This window comes from Trichoplusia ni, chromosome 3, assembly GCF_003590095.1.
Source record: "Trichoplusia ni isolate ovarian cell line Hi5 chromosome 3, tn1, whole genome shotgun sequence".
NCBI classification, from domain to species: domain Eukaryota; kingdom Metazoa; phylum Arthropoda; class Insecta; order Lepidoptera; family Noctuidae; genus Trichoplusia; species Trichoplusia ni.
In genome coordinates this window covers 7,400,880-7,422,783 of record NC_039480.1, presented here as the reverse complement: position 1 = coordinate 7,422,783, position 21,904 = coordinate 7,400,880, and the positions used below count along the sequence as shown (strand labels likewise).

Here is a 21,904-nt window from a genome sequence, read left to right as displayed (position 1 = left end):
TCAACGTTTGAGTATTCTTTTTTCAGCCATTACTTTTCCACTGCAGGGCAAAGGCCTCCCTTAGATTCTTCCACTCGGTCCGGTCTATTGCTTTTGCCATCCACTGTTTGAGTATGTATGTAAAAAAATATTGGCACGTGTAAATGCCAGAGCCTCATGGATTACGAGATATACAATAAAGCTACATAACAGCTATGTACCGATTTCTATTAAATGAGAGAACTGTCTACCACATAAGGAATAAAAAACGTGACTATATTTGTAAGTATCTAATAAACGATGAATTCTCTCCCAATAATTTACGTTTAACTTTCGATCAGTATTTAGCGTCAGTCAGTTACAAATGACAAGTAAAAATGGGAAGATATCAATCTGTTTAGAAACTCTGCGTTTTACTAGTCATGATACACGGCGGCTGGTTTCACTGTTTACCGCAACTCTTTAATAACGTCTATTATGTCATTAAAGTGTTGATATACCAATCTACGTGAGAGAATAGCAGAAAGGAATAAAGGACTTTACGTGGTAAATGTAAAAGTATTGTTATAAAATATTTAGAAAAGACGCGTAAAAGTAAAATTATTTATTTCTTGAAGACGACAAATAGTACGCGTGTATGCTTTATCATTTGTCCTAGAAATGGAACAATGACATATAGTGAACAAACTTGAACAGAAATTAAATTTCAAGATAAATTGCGGCCTAATCGAAAATGAATGTAAAATAAAAATTTCACTATGACGAAGTGAATTCTTGACTCCAGTGTAATTACTGTGGGTATTGTTTTTACTTTTTTATATTATAATTTGTGAAGAAACGCAACGAAAACGAAACATCTCGCCACTTTGCGCTTACGCATTATATTCAAATTACGTAAAGACTTCCTGGTTTTTGTGTTTTTACGTTTTTACAACGTTTCTTGTGTGCTAATTAAAATTATCGTTATGTAGGTTCCTCGTTTATAATTTAAATACGGGGCCTAAGTGCTATTGCATATAAAACAAGTTTTTTTTCACTATCGTACTTAAGACACCTAAGTCAATACCTAATTCGTATTCGGAACTTAATGATTTAAATGGTTGTGATAAAGTTTTGCACTCACTCAAAAAGCTCAATACCTTTGCCGATTATATATTTTAGCCGTGATTTTATAACAATCAAAATATAGATTGTTTTTATTTATTTTTTATTTAGTGTCGTACGTCAAGGCTCCTTAGTTTAATTTACAAAATTTATTTAATGCACATTGTGAAATCTACTTCAAAAAATACGAAATAAATCTACATTCAATTACGTTAGTGAAACAAAGAAGTAAAAGTAATTGTTTTAAATTTAAAACTAGTAAAGTGTTTAATTAGTAAGTTAAGCGCTCATAATGAATTCGTTTGATATAAATGAACGCGTAAGTCGTGAGGCGGTGTGACGTAACAATCGGAGCGCAACGGTACAGGCTATGGAGTATGATAGGCATCGCGGGCCGGCGTCGATAGCAAAAGTGTCTGCCGACCCTGGCGTGCCCCCTCTCTGCAGGTGGAGGGGCGCTCCAGCTCCCTTCACCTTCGCGTCGCACGCTGCGCGCGACCAATGACCGCCCGCCCCGGCCCGGCGAAAGGTTTTATATACAAGTGGAATTCGCACTGCCAAATTGCTATAAGTCAAAATATAGGGTAGTCGGGCGGTTGACTCGTTCGTAGAGCAGCCGGCGTGCGTGATCCAGTACCGACGTCTTGTATCAACAAGTTAGTGCACTCGTTCGTGACACGCGAGTTGGGATTATACGCGTCCTGATAACTCAAGCCAGCAGGCAAATGCACTGGCACTGGAAGCCTTTGTAGTCTATCGTTTTATAGAGGCATCAGACTTTGTGTGTTAACATGGGGTGCAGTGGAAGATATTATTTTCTGACTCTGGTTTTGTGCGTTGTGACTGAACTTGCGATCGGTGTGAGTGTGACGGCCAAGAGAAAGAAAGGTAAATAAAAACATTTATTTTTTATTTATTTTATTAATGATAATTTTCAAACATTAAAAATCGTATACAAATCGTGATAATTAAAACACTATCTTCACGCAATCGTTTATATAAGGCGTTATAAATTGCTCGTTATGCACTAAAACGTATATTAAGGCTAAAGCACAAACATGCAAGGAGTTAGATAAACGTGCAGATTTAACTTTGCAGCCGTATGAATGCGGCCACTCTTGCGCAGCTTTAGTTCATTTGTCTATCCATGATTTGCATAAAACCAGCCATAGCTATAGTCGTGAATAGATTTTGACAATTTAATAATAAATAAAAATAATAAATTATTTGATTAAATATTGAAAAAAAGTTTAAATAAAAATACTCAATACACTGTTTACATTTTTGTAGCAAAAACATATCACGCACTCACATAAAAGAACAATATCCTAAATAATAAATTGCTGCTCAAGTCATTGAAAAAAAAAATCAAGAATTAAGGCGCCAAGCATCTGTCTGAATAATAATATACCCAAACATATCTCCTCAGTTTTAAACCGTTCCAATTTCTGAAACACAACCGTATACTCGTAAAATCTCTCCGCTACAATCTCACTTTCCTCAAATGACCAACAAAAACGACTTAATTGCAACAACTGGCTATTCTAATTCTATTATGGCAGTTGTAAAAATGAAAACCGTATCGTAACGTTTCTACCCATTTTTTTGTTTGCAGTAGGTGAATTAAATGAGGTGTATTCACCTTGACAACTAACATTGTTCACGCGTTATTTTACACATTAAAACTCTCCGACAATGTTTTGTTACCGTTGTTACTGTTATTTTAGTTTTGTACTTTTTTTGTTGGCTAGATTTTTGATAGGTTTGAAAGCAAAAAATTAGGTTAGCAGACTAAATTCTTGATGATTTACGAGCTGTGAACGCTTTGATGTACAATAGATTTCTTTCTCACGAAGAGCGTGACGCGTAGTCAATGAAAAATCATCGTTTCCTTATTTGCCGTGATTGTAACAGAGATTCCGCTGTTTGAGGAAAATAATAGTGCTATAAGAAAATATAAAATAGATATTACTTTGTGCAGTTTGCGTATCAAGTATCATAGCACAAAATTAAACACAAGTTAAGCGAAAATCTCAATTACTCTACAAAGGTTTTTCACAGCAATTTTCCATAAAAACTGAATTCTAATTTAAATTTAATTAGGAACCTAATTATATTACTTACTCAGCGTGCACTTACAAGAAATATGCAAAAACTTTGCCTACATATCTGAGTTTTTACGGTGGACGAGATACCTATATACATAATTTAAAGAATGCCCGCACATTAAGAACTTCGGACCGTGTTCGGTATGCGTGCAAAGATTTTCTAGCAAAAAGTGCTTGGGAGACAGGAAATTTGGTACCAAACGGGCGGCGGAGACATTCTGCAGAGCAAGTAGCACCCGATGGATTTGTCAAGTTATTTGCATCCGAGTATTCCCAGCATTCCATTTCTCAAATACTTAGCAGTGCTGAGACTCAAAGAAATGTTAGGATTTAAATAAAATGCCGTAACTTAATCGCCTAGAACCGGTTTTACATTACAATTTTTGAATATATTTTTGATCATCAACGGTGTCATTATTATAATCTTTGAGTGTTTCTATTTTTAGTTTCAGCAATTATAGATTTAAACAAAAAACCAACGTCTGTTCTATCGGATGCTAACACTAAAAGCCTTAGAACTATCTACAGTTTGGCGTTTCGTATTACTTCACTCATACAAAAAGTCCCACTATAATTAGTACTGAATTTTTGGCGTTGCTCCCATGTTCTCGGTACACTAACGAGCGGCGCAAGGTTGCATGGTGTTGCAAGCCTATTTCTTAAGTACACAGTTGTTCTCACACATCCTGTATCGATTTAATGTTGCCACATGATCGTGAGATTCGTAATTTCCGATTAATTATCTACTAACTGCTTGTAGGTACTAATTATAACAAGTTCTAAATAAGTTAATTCAAATTATTTTGTGGGAATTCAAATTGAGTTTGGATATGAACTGGTATCTATTTTGACATAATTATTTCATTAATAGGTATACTTATTTGGGTATAAGACATTCGAATGTTTCCCGTTATGATAAAGTTACAAAGAGGCGTTAAGAACTCTAAATATCATTCGAAGAGCTGTTTTATTTAAGTTTCGCCTGCAACGTATATATTTTCTTAAACACATTAGATAAATATTGTGTAATAGTGTATTTTCACAGCTTCAACCTTTGTCTAATTGACACAGATTTTCCCATGTAGTTACACTTCGCATAGGCAGACATACTTGGCATTATTTCCTTCCATTTCTGTTCAAACACTTTTTATACAGCGTATACAATGTGTGGTAGAAAACGTCCTTCACAAGCAAGTGTGACAGGCGCTAAACACTCGTTTTAATCTAGTTTCTAGAGCAGACTGTGGCAGCTATGCGTCCGGCGTCCGGCGTCGGACGCCCGCGTCCGGAACTCGGTATCCGGCGTTGACTAATCACTGACCGTTCTCGAATCGCAGACGTTCGACATCTCACACTTTTCTTCGCACAAGGGTGAGAGAGAAAATGTCGATGTCGCAACCATAAAAAGTGAAATTGAAACATTAGTGAGAGTCCCCCGGCGGCCGGCATTCGCATGTCTCGTCTGATTTTCCACGTTTTCCAAATAATTAGTCTCAATTGCATCTTCGTAATGCACATACTGGAAAATTAGTATTAGACTACTGTGCTTTGAAAGGCCGTCCTCTAATGAGTTCTAACTCTCCTCATACGTGATTAATGACAATTTATTACACATCATGAGTGATATTAATCTCAGTAGTGGATTGCAAATACACTCATGTTTAAGAGTGTTTACTTTTAGTTATAAAATGGTAATGTATGTCTTTAGGTACTTAATTAACGTTCTAAAACATATTGTCGTTATTATAAATATTCTCGTTACACATTTGATATTTTCATTATAAACAGCGAAGTTCAAATTGAAACGTAGCCTGCCTACCGACAGTTTCATTTAACAACTTTGTTTTAACTAATTATGAGGGCGTCTGCGCGCATCGATGTTATGAAATAGTTAATTATTCAAAGCAATCGCTTGTTCCTGAGGCGGATGACGGTCTGGCAATGATAAAAGTGTTGCCTGCATAATATAACAATTAGGTGTTGCCGCTAAATTCTACCGTAATTAATAAGTTTAGAAATACTTATAACGAACTGCTAATTGTTTTTGGCTGTTACATATTTTACCCTGAAGTTTTAGAGGTTTTTAAGTAGGTTTGAATGGTCAATGTCAGTCGTTTTCCTTCCGTGATTACAAATAATAAACGTATTTATTGCAACATATTTTTTAATAAAAGTACTATGGCGCAATTCACATTTTTTATTAACTTTAAGTATTTAAAAAAAGTAATATATACATTATTATACATTAGTCAAGAAATTAGCAAATTAAGATGAATAAGCTCAAGTTAGATTTCCTTTTGGGACGGTAAAATAATTGCGAAAAACGACTAACACTAAATGTGCTCTCAATTCAATTAGTCTATAATAACATAATTTCGGTAAAAGAGAAAACACACCATATGTAAGAAAACAAAACAAGAAAAAAGCTATTCACGATTTCATTAACATTAAGTAAATGACTATCTATAGAAAAAAAAGTTTCTTTTCTGATTTATAATTTGGGGTTTTGGGGCCCGCGTATTGCGGAGCTCCGATTATTTTAATGGAATTGATTATTCCAATACATTGTGTAATACGAAAGTGAAACTGAATGAAAACACGTCTCTAACTTAGTAGCATTTTCCCCTCATAAAACCAGTAGTAAACATAAATTTACATGGTATAATGACGCTTCGTAACTTGTAATATCATTATGTCATTAATGTATCTTTGTTCGTAAATATCACTAATGGTCGAATTTAAACGTCACTCAGTTGTAAGCTGTCACTAACCTTAACGTGTTATATCACAGACATAAGAAGCAATAGGCAAGTCCAGGAAGTCTTGTCAGTCCTACTGAATCACTTATTGTTTAAATACTCGTGTAGTTTTAGCTTGAGGTAGGTCAAGGCTGGGCAGATGATGTCGAGTGCATCTTTTACTAAGAGTTTTCAGTGAAAACTAAGCAAAGAAAAAAACACAAGTTTGTTTGGTAACCTTTAAAAAAATGCCTAAATAACTGTCATTGAAATTGGTCCATACCAACTCTTTAGTACAGATTTTGGTCCCTAGGCAAGTTCTCTACAAGCAGCTCCTAAAGCAAAACAGTCAAGTTGTGGCAAAGGGGAACTAGACGTCGTAGTCTCTTTAAGCACAAAATTCTTACTTTACAAGGTGGTAAGTCCTTTGATAGCGATGTCGTAACCCACAGGTGGCTAATGTATTATTTGAACTGACCTACGTGTGTTAGAGAGCGGGTTATTACGATTCTAAACGAGGACTAACATGATTGTATATACAACTAATGTGCTTATACTCAGACGTAAATAAATCATTATAAATAAGTGGATAGGTAATAGTAATCTGCTTTTTTTAATGACAATCGTATATAATAACTAGATGAAAGCGTTGTTTATGACGGAGTTAACACTAAGTTTACTCCTTTTGCTAACCTAGTTACGTTTAGAGAGAAAACGCCTGTAAGTACAGAATGTAATTTATTTAATACTAGCTGACCCAGCAAACGTTGTTTTGCCGATTATTTTTTTCTAGTTGTATGTATTTTTAATGCCACATTATAAAAACATACAATTTCGTCCAAAAAATAAAATATATTTTTTTAAGGTGAGCAACCCTTAACACTTAGGGGTATGAAAAATAGATGTTGTTCTTTTCTCAGATCTACCCAATATGTATACAAAATTTCATAGAAATCGGTCGAATCGTTTCGGAGGAGTACGGTAACTAACATCGTGACACGGGAATTTTATATATTAGAAAGATGTTGATAAAATTATTCGTTCACAAAACGTGTAAATGCAATTGTTTTTAAAATTCCTACAACTTAATATTCAACACTATCCTAAACCAGTTTGATTGATAGAAACAAAAAAAGAAACAAATAGTCAAATATGTGTAACCTGTTAATTAATTTTCGCAAGTCTTACATGAAACCAGTCTAGCTACAGAACGGCAATATGTAAGATAATCAAGTAATATCGACACAATATGACTGTAAATAGGCACGTAAGGCAGCTAACGTGGTCGTTAATGTGTGGGGATAGTTAATGGAGGCTGTTTTTGCTTCATATTTGAGCAACGTCCTCTGCATCCGTCGAGAGCCGGCCGCGTGCCTCAGCGCACCAAACGGACGACTAGATTACCCGCACTGACCCACTTGCGGAATCATTCATTTTTCTCGGATGCTCCAACTAAATTATACTCATTCATACACCTGTATGTATGTTATTTGTTTACTACTTTGGCGTTATGATTTAAAGATATTTTTATGATCTGACTTAGTTATAGTTATGGGTATAATAAAACTAGCTGTTGCCCGCGACTTCGTCCCCGTGGGTAGAAGATATAAGTTATGATTTATACCTGCCCTGTTTTTTTTTCACATTTTCCATTGTATCTTCGCTCCTATTAGTCGCAGCGTGATGGTTTATAGCCTAAAGCCTTCCTCGATGTTTGGTCTATTCAACACAAAAAGAATTTTTCAATTTGGACCAGTAGTTCCTTAGATTAGCGCGTTCAAACAAACAAACAAACTCTTCAGCTTTATATATTAGTATAGATTATTCTAAAGCTTTATCATTTTTTCTGCTTGGGTATACACGCACCTAGAGTGTACCTTGTAGGGTTGTGTCCTTGTCGAGCAAATACTTAGCTGTCATGTTAACATGTTAGAATGATCCGATTATGCTCCACAAATTTTACGATCCGTAATCGATTAATTACTCATTCCTGTTAACTGACAAGTCAAGAAAATAATTTATCGACCATAAATTGTAATAAATCGAGTTTTTAAAACGCCGATTACGTTTTCGGCAATTAATCACAGATATTAGATAAGAAATGGTTAATTAGTTGTTTAGAACTGATAAACTGACATACATATGTTCCGATGAATCTTGATCGACTATAAATATTGTAAAACAAACGGGTTCGGGCGGTCTTTACATTGTTACGTTAATAGATGCGTATTAGGCCTTTAATGTGTCAAAAAAAGAACGTTACGTGGTACGCCAAATCGCTTGAATGTAAAATTTTAATTAATGGCCGTAGAAAAAACGTGTACTCTTTAATTGACAACGAGTTTGTCACTTTTTTTCTATCTATCCTATCTTATTTAACTTAAAATAAAGACGGAAAAATTTATAACTGAAATTAAATAAAGAAAAGTAAAAGTGTCAATACTTAATCTTGAAGGTTATCAGCATTGTCAACTGTAGTCAGACCAGGGCTTTCCTTCAATAATGTACTTTTATTAAATCAACCTAAATATGTCAGAAAAGAGAGCGGGTAGATTGTTGAATGCCCTTGCGAATTACTGAATATTTCTTAACCTCTAAGTGTAGTATTACAGGTACATTTAATTAATATACATTTCGAAATTACATCAAATCAGATGTCTATATATATAAAATGTACATTAGCGATCACATTTTGTTTCTTAAAATAGATTATCTACAAAGAATAATACCTGTTGATTTTATTTAAGTAAATTGCGATTGTTTTTCTTAATTATTTGTTGATTTTTTTATCACTAATTTTGCTATTGTACTTAGAGGTTATCTTTAGGACATCTTTGACATTCACGTGTACACACAGTTGTTTTTAAAATGCAAGACAGGTTAATTTCCATTCTTTGACTTAGTCTTATTATTGTTCTAAACAGTACTTCAGTCGACTTTATTAATATTACAGTCACTGAATATTTGTTTTACATCACAGTTGAAAAAAGTTTGTAGCATCCCAATTCTCGAGATTAACAGACAAGTGACGTCATCACCAATTAAAGTATCGTTCGCAATTTATTGTTCACGCAACCGCATCGTAATTGATCTATTTGATAATTACATATATAACACCGATATTTACGTTCAATTATATTTTTTTCCGACATAATATCGTGTAATCGTTGAGTTATATTTAAACGTAGTGGAAAGTTACGATATTGTTGCAATGTTCGCTGAATAATGGTCCCTGCCTACCTCCTGCGGAAACAGAACATTACCGGAGTTTATTTTATATAATATGTTGCTAGGATGTAACGTAACAGCTACATAGTGTAATGCATAAGTAGGCAGCATGTAATATTAAAAAAAAAATGACGGTTCTCTTACAAAGTAATGGGAGGTGGAGGACCTGTACTCTGTACAACCAATGGATAAAACCATAACCATAATTATAATGCCAGTAAACCTCGTAACGTACGTATGGTACTCAATAAGTTATCATAAATCATAATTATTATATCAAAATTCACGATTCTTGCAATTAAGATTATATCAGATATTTTAAAGCTCATTAATAAGACTGTTTGTACAGCAATCAATCATTCGTCTTAAGTTCTATAGCGGGCAATAGAAACCGATAAATTCGTGAAATAATAATTTATTATATAATTTATGGAATGTTTGTTAGTTTTGTTATATACGTGTTTATACACGTAATGCATAAACACCATAAATCGAAGCATAAATCGAATTGCAAATTAAAAAACAAGCATTCTGAAAATATTTTTTCAAAGTTGTATCCACGCAGTGATTAACTCAGGAGATATTTAGCAATTCTTAAAAGCTATCTTAAAGCTGCAATTTCAAATAACAATCAAATTCTACGTAAGTCAATGTGATCTGAGATTAAAACAATAAAACCCCATTATTAAAATTACGCCAATTTATTCTAAAATTGCAACAACGATCAAAGAAACTAAGTTACTTTTCTTTTCGTTCGGACATGTGAACATTTCAATGACTATTTGCGAAACTATGTATTATTTTAATGAATACTCTTAGACATGATCTACTATCGTTAGACGAGAGCTAGAAATAGTAGACTTCAATACATACCAAAATACTTCAAACAAGATTACTGTGCCAAACTTGATGATATTAGTTTAGGTCTTCTGGTAGAGATTTCTTTATAAATAAGCAGCACCCTTGTCAATCCTATTTTGTAATCTTGTATTTTTTCATTATTCATTGGCCGCTACTATGGAAAGTTCGTCGCAAAGATTGATCTTCACGACTTAGTAGTACGGAAACAGATCCAGTAACGCTGTTATACGATCGTTGAAATGTTCAACTGAATATCCATTTACATTTGTTTAACTTTTTTCAATTGTAGCTTCCTAGAACTTCTATGCTAATGATACTTCAATCTTTCATTTACTTAACATGTATGTACAATTGTATAATTAAGGAAGTTTGATATTTTTTAATGCAATGATCATAATATCGCGTTTATTCGAAGCCCGTTTTATACTACGGCGAGCTCGCAGATTTTCGCTGTGATAACAATTAACTTCAAAGCCTTATAGATAAGAATTAATTGGCATATCCAATCTCTGTAAAAGATTATCACAAGACTAGGACAGCAATATCCTTCATAACTTACGAATTAATTACTGATTAAAATAACAAACAACTAAGCAATAGATGGTAACTCAGATAACTTCGACGTTATTTTATTGCATTAAGTAGGCTTGCTGTGCGCTGGTGTTTTTGTGGATGGCCGAGGCTATATTTTCCCTTCTAATGTGTGTGGTGTAACGAATCTTATATTACAGAGCTGCCATACATAATTTTACTATTAATAGTAGTCATCTTAATTTTAAATAACTATCAGTTATATTTAACTAAATCAACAAGAAAATGTCTAAATTAATTGAATGATTCGTATGCGTAAGTTTCACAAGCTACTGAATGGCCGTATTCGTAAGTCGACGTTGCGGTCAGCGTAGGGCGGCGCGGGCGCAGCGCCGGACCGCGACTCTTGCGCAATGCGACGTAATCATAACATCATATGTCAACTTATGCAGATTGATGGAATACACCGGTTTGATTAATGGAACACCGCTTTATTGAAGTATGTTTAATATTTGGCACGTTATTCCAAGAGAAAATTTTATGATGCAACTTGATTATGTTGTGCATTTACTTATATTTTCTGTAGGAATATATGATTTTATGTTACTGAAAAATTACTGCGGGTTCTAGTGACAGTGGAACATGACGCAACAAGACCCAGTAGCAGACAACAACAATAGAATTACGGTGCTACTGTCAGTTCCTGATTTAATTATATTGATAACATCAAAAACTGCGGCGCTAATTAAACCGTTTTGACTTGCGTACGTTCCGCCTTAACAATTACAGTCCGCATAATGTCTTCGGCTTTGTCAAACACATACTGTTTGAATCGATCGTCATTCAGCTGTCAAAGTGTCATGACGAGCGTCGTGTAACAAATCTATCCATCACATCGGATTACGTGACGCTAACAATCGCAACAAAAACATTCTTTTTGTAGTGTAAGTTCGCGGTACAACATTCGTGACGCACTCACCTATATAAACACAAGAAATGATATATCATGTTGTTACACAACTAAGTCAATATCGTTATAAACGAGTGCATTCGGTCGCTTAATTAACATTACCAATTCGATACATGACATAACAGCAACACGTGTTAAACTGAGGAGCATCACTTGCGTAACATCTGAATCTCCACTTTCTACGTTTACTAAACATTGCGAAGAGATAAAGTAAGTGTATCGTTTGATTACACATCGGAAACTCTCGTCGATGATGTCCTTATTACGTATTTGCACACCGTTGTGCTTGATTTACTGTTACATAGAACCGGTCGACTATTTTAATAGAGGCTAATGATGGTGGATTGTTTGCTTTTAATATGAATTATTACTGAAATAGTCTGAATACTAATTGAACGACCATGAATGTCTAAGCTACTGTTTTCCTTATCAATTACGGGAGATGCGCGCAGCACAGCTAAGTGTTTGCGCTAGAGTCGCAAGCATCCGTCGCCCGGCCGGCCGTGGTCTTGTCAATGTTACCCGTTTACTTACGTATAATTTAAAACTTTCTAGAGAGACCGCTCCAGCTAGTAAGTAGCTGCCATTGCCTTGGTCAGATTTCCCTTTCGTACGACGAGCTTCATCTGGCTTATTATTGTAATATTAGCTAAGCGATAAAATATACAGCGATGTACCCAAGCTCGTTATACTCATAACCGGTCCTCTGATGTTATTACTAATAGTAGCGCGAAACTATAAAATGAGAAATTCTTGTGCCTATGTGCGAAAGACGTGTAACTCTTCAATTTATATCGTTACCTATTTGTACTCGTATAAAACAATCTGTACGCTAAAATATGCATACGCTTCACTCTATGACCTTTAAATTAACAAAGATTTTTTAATTTAGTTTTTAGATATATTTACAATAATAAATAGTTCAGCTACGTTGCGGGTGTAAGTAAAAATATATGAGTTTTTATATATTTTGAGTTATAAATACATTTAAGTAAGATAGTAACTATCACTCATCGACCCCATAGTCAAACCATTGCAACGGTTTTGTGGGGCTTAGTTAATAAGTTACCTACCTTTTTGTTTAAAGATAAATAAAATAAAAGTTTATACAGGTTTGTCAAAAAATAAAAATAAAACAAATATACCAGGTTTTAATGACATGCAAAAAACATACTTCTACATCATGTTTTCGTAAGGTTCATTTCTTTCAATTTCGATTAAGTGAATTTATATCTCAGTCGATATCGAAAAATACAAAATGGGCCTACCAAAAAACTTTCTAATAAATACAGGGTTTTAAAAATGCTGTTAAATATTCAGCATTAGAAACGCCTGGATATCAAACATTTCACCATTGCTATCTTAATAGAAAATCGATTGTCAAATGAAATCATAGAAAGCAATATCAAGTTCAATGACTTAACTAATAAAATTATGAATCGATTACGACAGTTTAGCAGTAATCGATTATTTATGAATGGATGGTACGTTTCTTTTTGTGCCTACGCATCAATAAAAGTTGTGTAGGTCAAGTTTAGAGGCTCGGCCGTGGCTTTGAGTAGTATAATTCACGATGAATCCAAAATCAGGTATCCTATAAAAAAACTGTTCGGTTGTTACTGAATGAAATTAGTATTGTATGATGTGTAAACTAAATATTTAATAGAGACTCCTGTAGAAAATATTTTGAAATGTGTTTGTTTCAGTGAAAGTGCTAAATGAATAAATGAGGAGATATTATTTTTTAACATTTATTTGTTACTCAATTGAGCACTACCGTTCATAGTTAATTAAGAAGTAAATTTGATTAATTTATACGTTTGAAGAAAGACCGAATAATTAATATTAAAAATATTAATATACGAGTTTTTAATTTAACGCTGTAATTTAAATATGGAAAGCGTTTTTAGCATAACTTTTAATATTCGCTTTATATGGCTATGTTCAATTTATCCGCTCTACCTTAAAAATACGAACCCTAATTTTATTTAGTAGATATATGTAGTGTCTAGTCTGGATGTCTTTGTGTGTGGAGCTTGCATTTTCCGTGTCGTTTAAAAAAAGTATCCCCAAATAGTACTTACCTACGTTTTACGTAAATAAGTAACAACTTATTGCGTTCATTTCGTAATTGGCGTTTGCTCACATAAAAGGCATTAAATTCAATTCAGTAATGTGATTCGGTATTTATTGGAGCGATCTAGTTGCTTTACAATATTGAGAACAGCTGGTGCGCTAAACTCTGTTCACATGACTACTAACTAGCTTACAATCGGTACAATCTCTTGCCGAACTGTACATTACCGGGCATGTTTATTCAATGCAATAGATATGTCAACAACAAGCCGTAATGGACACCGGCCATTTGTTAAATGTCTATGGGAACTTGTTGAATCTGGGTCTTGGTTTTGTAGCAATAGGCTACGACGAAACGAAGGCAAGTGGTCTGTATCAACACAACAACACTTACTTTATTACTTACGCTTTCACTCAATATGAAATTGATTGTTATCAGAGTAAACACTAGAAATTAGCGTGGAGTGTTTATTTAGGAAACAAAACTACCAAGTGTTTATAAAAGATAACGAAAACAAAATAGGCCAAGCGTTGAAGTGTCACTTAAAGAACAAGTGGCGTAACAAAAACACTTAGGCTTAATTACTATTTATTAATAGACTGATCAAAGTATCTTTAAGGAAATTGAAAGTTAGTCCTCACAAATCCCCTCGATAAGGACCTCTTACTAAACAATAATCCAACCTTATAACCTAATTTTAATGACACGTGACGTCATCGGTTATGTTTTAACTTTAAAGCGAGAGCGATCTAAAAAGTTTAAAACGCAACAGTTACGAAACTCAATTTACTGATAAAATTACTGAATTGTTAAACTTAGTTCATGAAATGTTTGTTGAAATCGTTTAATAGCTTTTTTACGTAAATAAAAACTATATTACCCCTTCACAAACTGTTCTCTCACAACGTAAGCACTGTTTTGTTGAGTTTATTAAGATCGTTGTGTCATCCTGCTTGAGAATAAAAATCGAATTGATTTAAAATATTCTTGCAATAATTAGACATTTTAAATTCAATCACTCATTGATTTATCGTAATTCAACATTTATTAATTATCTACAATCTAGAAAAATATCGACACAATGATTGATCAACAAAACCTGAATAAACCGTCTTCAGACTTGTCTTAAACATTATGATGTACAAAACGTATTATGATTCTTACAATTACAATAGCGATGTATTACATTGTTGAGATAATAACCGATTGATATAATAACAACTTTCATCCGTCTATCAAATGTTTAGTTAAATCATATAGTTACAAATACATTATTAACGCACTGATTAACCGCGAATAGACATATCGTCGTTTAATAACATCGCAATGACTTCCGCCGGTTAATGTATATGACATTACCGAACGGAAGCAAACGCAATCTATTTTGCATCAGCTACTAGTTATTACAAATAAGTTAGCTCATTTACTGTAAGTATATTTAGGAAAATTAGCTTTAAAATTTTCATAGAATGCAATAAAAAGAAAATATCCTCACTGTTTTAAAAGTTTTACGCAAACTTCTTACGATGTTTGTTATCGGAAAAATTAGAAGAAGAGGAAGAAAAAATATTTTGGTTTTTTCTGAATGATTAATTTTCTTTATTAATTATTTTGTGGCAAAATATTTGCGCCAGTGATTGAAAATGTTTTACATTGACTGTTGTAGAGAAACATAGACTTAGTCCACCTAATAAGCTTCAAAAATCTTGAAATATAGAAAATTTTATAAATAGTTTGAGGATGAAATTAACTAAGTATGCGAAGTTTGATCAAAACGTTATGGGCAGCTCAATCACCGCGAACAATCGTGCAAGGCCGATCCTGCACGTATGCGCTTTAACCATAGATCGGCGCCCACGCATCGTAAAGGTATTCATTCTAATAATAATAATTCACTATTAAATTCCAGCACAATATTATACAGTACATAATATATATAATTTATGCTATCTTCCTCTTAGTATACATTAGCATGATTAAAATAGCATAAATGTATAAAAATGAAAATAAAAATTCACCGTTGTAATTGAAAGTTAAGATTTTGCGTGAAAGTCATATTTTTAAATAAGAATTTCTCAGAATTCTTTATAAAAGCGAGATCTTATTCCTTTCTGAAACTTTCTCAACTATTACGAAGAATTACAATTAAGTTATGCTCATGATACATTATGGCATAAATAGTAGCATTTTAGTCTTCTGCGGTTTAAATAATTACAAAGTTCTCATTTGGGTCTTATAAAGGTTATTGCGATGGAAAACTGACCTACCGCTAAATCGAGATCATCTAGTGACTAATAAAATAGCATCATTTTAAAATGTATATTACACACGTTCGCGAGTTGCTTCGTTATCTACTTGTGAATGTCATCGAATCCTATTCGCATCTAATTTTCTATAATTAGACTACGAAAGTGTCTAATTGAGCTGTCAGGTTACTTTTTATTCTCCTTAAAGGGTACAAGTCTAACTCGTCGTGGTATATACGAAAGTTACCAACCGTACATATTTCAAAGAGTTATAAATCAATCAGTCTGCAGCTTTCGTGGTCAGTTCCCGTCCTGTACTAGTTGGTTAGAAAAAACGGATGGAATAGTAGTCGCACTATGACTACCCATAAAGCGTCAGACATTCAGGTGTGGCTTCCACGCTTAATGGCTTTATTAAACAAGCAATGGGGATAAGAGAATCTTATACTTCTCATAAAGTAGTTCGCGCTAGTTCTTTGATTTTGATTTTGAATCACAACGTAGAAATAATCATAGCAGAATTTATTACGAAGTACAAACTTCTTAAGATTAATTTCCCTTAGAAAACAACATGCAAGTCATGAAGATCATATTATAGCCTAAATAGAAGTCAAACACTCATTAGTGCTCGTTATTTACTCTACCGTCGCCGCGTCGCCTACAGATCCTCTTTCTAGATTACAATAACATTGGAACAAGCAATAATGTATAAACCGATACAAGCCGATAAGGTATCTTTTTGAAGTCATCTTGGAAAATAACAAGCATATCGTAAATGTAAAGCAGTTGACAGTAAAAGTACTGGTTCAAGAACGAGTGCGTTCGCGTTGACTTTTACTTTCGCCAAACTAGTGCATTGAGTGCAATGACTGGTGGCGCAACGGGTTTGCGACCACTGGAGCACTGGTGACAAGGTTGAGAAATAACATGGAACTGGTCTTACGCACTTATTACGTTACCCTACCTTTTCATTTAATAATTCCTAAGTTTCCCAACCAAGGAAAAATCTGTGCTCAGATAATACAGCTTTTTTGTTCATTAAAAACCCGTTGGTATTTATAGAAATAAGTTATTAAGTATATCAAACAGCTACAATGTTCACATAGTTTGTGAGCTTTTAATGAAATTCTAACTAATTAAGCTGGTTTAGGATTAAATTCTAGGTTTAATTTTAAGTTTTCTGGCCCAGTGAATTATTATAGTTGTAAAATAGTTGTTGTTGTGAAATGAAAACTGGCAATTGCAAACGAAGGTATGCTAATTATTCGTAAAATTCGGACCGCGTTAATACAATTACCTATTTGTTTGGTTACGAAATCACTCACCTATCCAATTTCAGTGGGTCGCGACTCGCCGCGGACGGAGCGAAACCGCAAAAACTAAAATTATATTATACCGAGCACAGTACACGACAAAAGGTTTATAATTTCCGGACCATTAATGGTGTAGCTCAATGTAGACAAGGCCGCGTACCGTGAATGTGCCGACCGACTCGGTTCACGACAATTGCATTCCACATTACTTCTCCACGAACGAATTTAGCAACTCGGCCTCAGGTGCTAAAGCTAATTTCATGACGTCACGTCACGGTATCAAAATCTTTCGTTGTATGACAATTTTAAAAGCGGATCTAATCGATTTTGATTCGCCAACAAACGTTTGTAACGGATGTCGACAACGCCCTTGTCACAGTAATGCCGATCAGTCTTGATAGTCGACTGCGGTACGTAAAGTAATTTAGATCATTGATACTAGTGTTGCAATCGAATTGGGAGCGACACAAGTCTATTGATAATATCTGATTAATATTTCACCAAATTACATTAACATCTATCAAACTTTCCATTTCGTGTGACCTTAAGAACAATGAATGCACAGACAGTTGTCTCTCCGTCGTATTCATACTTGGTTTTCTACTTAACAACTACCCTATCTATCTATAAAGTACTATAAACTAGGGTTATAATTATTCGTATTGCATTTTAACAATAATTTAAACTGCCTGTAACGGATTTATTGTACGAGAATTAAAATCAATTAAGTGGAAAACCGGAGGCTGACTGATAATTGTAATGATTCATTATGGAAACGGAACATTCGCGTTAGCTGTCTGGTTCAATCGATCGTGATCGCGGCCCACTGTCTGTGATATATTCCACTGGTTTATTCTTATGTGCACTTTAAATGTCCTACGACATAAGTCTAACTGTTATTCATGCATTCGTGTTACATGAAATACTTAAGGTACTATCAAAAGATTAAAACATCCCTGCTTAATTTGGCGTTGTCCGCCGAAAGTAACACACCTTATTTTTAAAAACAGTAAAAGTATAAATGTCACGGATGTGTAAAAATAATTGTATAATGACAAAACAATATACATGGATTTCTACTTAACATTATGCGAAATATTATACTTCGAGAACCTACTTATCACTCTTTGAATTCGGCAAATAAGTGGCAGAACAAGTGTTAACATAATAAATTTCGATAAAAGTTTTCCTTTAAAATTAATTGCATTTTAACAAGCTTATTCGTAATTTAACAAAATAAATAAAGATAAAATATAAGGCAAGGTTCTCGTCTTTATTCATTCCGTTTTCAACGCCGTTGGAGCAAATCTAAATGTAATAATCTATTAGCTAAAGGGCTCATATTTAATCTGACTCTGACATGCTGATTTAGATACAGACCATTGTTTGGTATAAAATACGTTATTAGGAATGCAATTAATCGTTTTTGTTTATGTTGTTCTGGCATTTATTTGCATAATATTAACGTTATCTGTAGATAAAACGGCCATCGGTCTTGGAAAGGTATTGCTGTGACCACGCGGAATTGTAACAAGGATACGAAGCCGACAAAAGCCAACAACCTTCAGCTGGTGTAATTGGTATTGTTGCTACCAATACCTGATACGGTCAATACCAATAATACCATGTTTTTAATTATTTGTAAAACGAACTTAATGTTCTATTTTTATATGAAGGTGGACAACACTAAAATCTCTGAAAATTTAAAAATAAGTGGGTACCACTGTTCGAGACCTTCAACAGCTGTAGGTATCTAAACCTAGAAGAACATTAATCAAATGTCAGAACGATATAAGTCATACAATTTCAAAACATGAATACCGCCTCGATTGCATTCCACTATGACATTCATATCACATTACTGCGACATGTGAATCGCGATTATCCAAAATGCGCTCGCATCTCAACGCGAACACAATGTTAGACAATGTAACAATTTGACAAACTTTCTACGTAATTTCACATAATAATAATAATACGGAATACGTAATTAATCTTACAACTTGACAGTGAAAATGTTTTCGAAATTCTTTTACCACTTATGAGAATATTTTTAGAAATGATTTTATGAGAATTTAAAAATTTAAAATATCTAAAAATAAGTGTATAAATATTTATGTTATACGGAGATTTCAATTAATTAAAATATATAATTATAACTGTTTATTTTATAGTTTTTTTATTACTGTAACAAAATCATAATACAGCCATCGTAAAAGAAATGCATTCAGGAAACTCGACATAAATCATCAGAATCCATCGTATATGCAACTTTGTTGACAGGAAACATTAATTAAGAACGAAACTTTTCCTACTGATGCATAACCGATTATGTCAACATACCGTTCTGTTTTATTATTCAATCGACTGTGGACGATAACCATAAATTATAACTTATTCGTAATGTGCTAAACACTTTTCTTCCCCGTATTTCAAATAAATTACCCAACACAATATTGTACGAGTATCTGCATTGAATTACCTAAAGTTTAAGATAGATAGGTACATTTAACTGTTTAGATCCAACACAGACTAGAATCAATATTTGTTACAATCGAGCATCTAATTTTAACTGAGCAAGTATGCAATTACGGTAATAGGGTCGTTACATTAACTACACCTCATATTTACTCGCGCTGTTTAGGATATTTTACTTTACAACGATTGGTAATTTAAATTTTGTAACTTATTGGCTTAGGTCACAGTCACATTGAGGGTTCCGCCAAGATCTGATTTTAAAGGAGAAGATATTAAGTAGCACTTAAGTATATCAAAATATTAAAATATAGGTACTACATGACCGGATTCCAAGATATATTTCAAGCCTTTTATGGAAATTATAAAAGACTCGATGTCGAAAATATACTCAAAAGCAGATGATTGCCAATTTTTCTCGGCAACAAAAATATTATATTTCCTTTAACGCCATAAATACGCCAAATAAGACAAGATAACAACCGGCTAGCATAATCCAAACTGGCAAATGCCTTGCAATACAGACCTTGACATATGACTGAAATAGTATTAAGTAGAAACATAGGAACGCGCTGCAAGGGACTACACGCATATGTATTACGCAATAGGTCGTAGAGCAGGAACCCATGTGAACTACAAACTGGATATGCAAAATAAAACTAACCGCTTGTGAGATAATACCAGTGATCTTATGTTCTCATGAATGCTATAAGGCAGACATTTCGATACTTGGATATTGGGTTACTTGCCATTCAATTCGTTTTTTGCTACAACCTGTTACTAACGGAGTCACAGTTATAAGGCGTGCTTATGAAAACGACAAGTAAGCTAAGCGGTAACAAAGTAGATTTCCTTGTACGCCCGCTGTTTTTTCGGTTGATCGCAATTTCACCATAGCAACAATAATTAATACGGACATTGCGGGCTAAGCTACATGTCAACCGGCCCGTTTCTGAGTCGATCGGTGACATAGGAACAACTTTTACTACAGTCACCCAAACTGGGAAGGACTGGTTCATTTGTGCTTGTGAATTGACTTAGAACTAATTAGTATTCTTCTGAGCGGCCGGCGCCTGGGGCTCGGTGTGTTGACATGTAATCACATGTATGGGCGTTTGGAATACTTGATCCTGACACTTTATCTAGCTTACCTGCCTCATATAGCTTAAAGAAGTTAAAAAAAAAAACAGAAAAGTTGGAGGCATAATCACAGAAATCTCGTTAAGTAAAGACTTGTCGCGACCAGGGTACTTAACCAATATCCAATTGTATTGCAAAACAAATTATAGAGAAAAGTCAGCCAGTCACCAGCATGCTTAATTATCGACAGTAATCAATATAAATTAATGCAAATTAAATCTGTTGCAATCATAGTTTTTAAATTGAATTGATTCGATTTAAATAAAATATTGATTTAACCATAAATTACACGTCAGACTTTGATTAGCAGAACAAGACCGGATAAATGTAGATCAAATAATAGTATACCGTTATCGCATTCATGTTTTGTCGTAAATAACATTATCCGATGAATATTCAACGCCAAGCAGACTCGGCGATCGATCATGTATTGTGTCCGATATTTATTAGACTGGCAATTTAAGACCAAAAATTTATTGGCATATGGACCATTAACATTTACAAAGTATGGTAAGTCTTCAAAAGTAAAAGTTATGACTTCTTACTAGGATTACAGTACAGTGACAGTAATTACTAGATAAGTGTCTCGTTACATCAAATTCATTTGAAATTGACTTCCAATATAATATATCAAGTTACACGAAAGTTATGTTTATTATAAAGTAGAAACAAGTCATTTCAACAATGACCAACAGCATAATTGCTAAATTGAGAGGAAAAAGTTCTAAGAAATTGACGCAATATGCTGAATGTAACACTTTTATCACACGAGAGTTATGGCACTATTATAACACAATTACCTCGCGACAAATTGTGTGAAACATCGCAATTTTTACAATAACCAAGACGTAATACATAGGAATCGTGTTTTTATGTAAACTCATTATATCTACGTATCTTTATTATACTGTGTGCTATACGGAAGAAAACAATGTACCAAATGTGAAAGTTAATATGGCAGAAATGATCTTAACAGCCAATAAGTTTCCCGAGTCAAATTAACATAACGTTTCGATTTTAATAACGACTTCGTAACAAAAACCAATATTTTACATACTACGTAAAAGAACATTTGAACCAAGCCCTCATAACTTCAATGCAATGCGATTTAATATTACATGAAGCGGCAGTGTC

The 21,904-nt window shown here is 33.8% G+C and overlaps 1 protein-coding gene across 1 annotated transcript in view; it reads left to right on the top strand.

Annotated features, from left to right (window-relative positions):
• The first annotated feature begins 1,603 nt into the window (after positions 1–1,603).
• LOC113491714 (laccase-5) overlaps positions 1,604–21,904 on the top strand; it is a 46,748-nt gene continuing 26,447 nt past the window's right edge. The window contains exon 1 of the mRNA XM_026868839.1: positions 1,604–1,971. Within this exon, the coding sequence (XP_026724640.1) occupies positions 1,875–1,971 (97 nt within the window). The 5' untranslated portion in view covers positions 1,604–1,874. The remainder of the gene's footprint in view (positions 1,972–21,904) is intronic.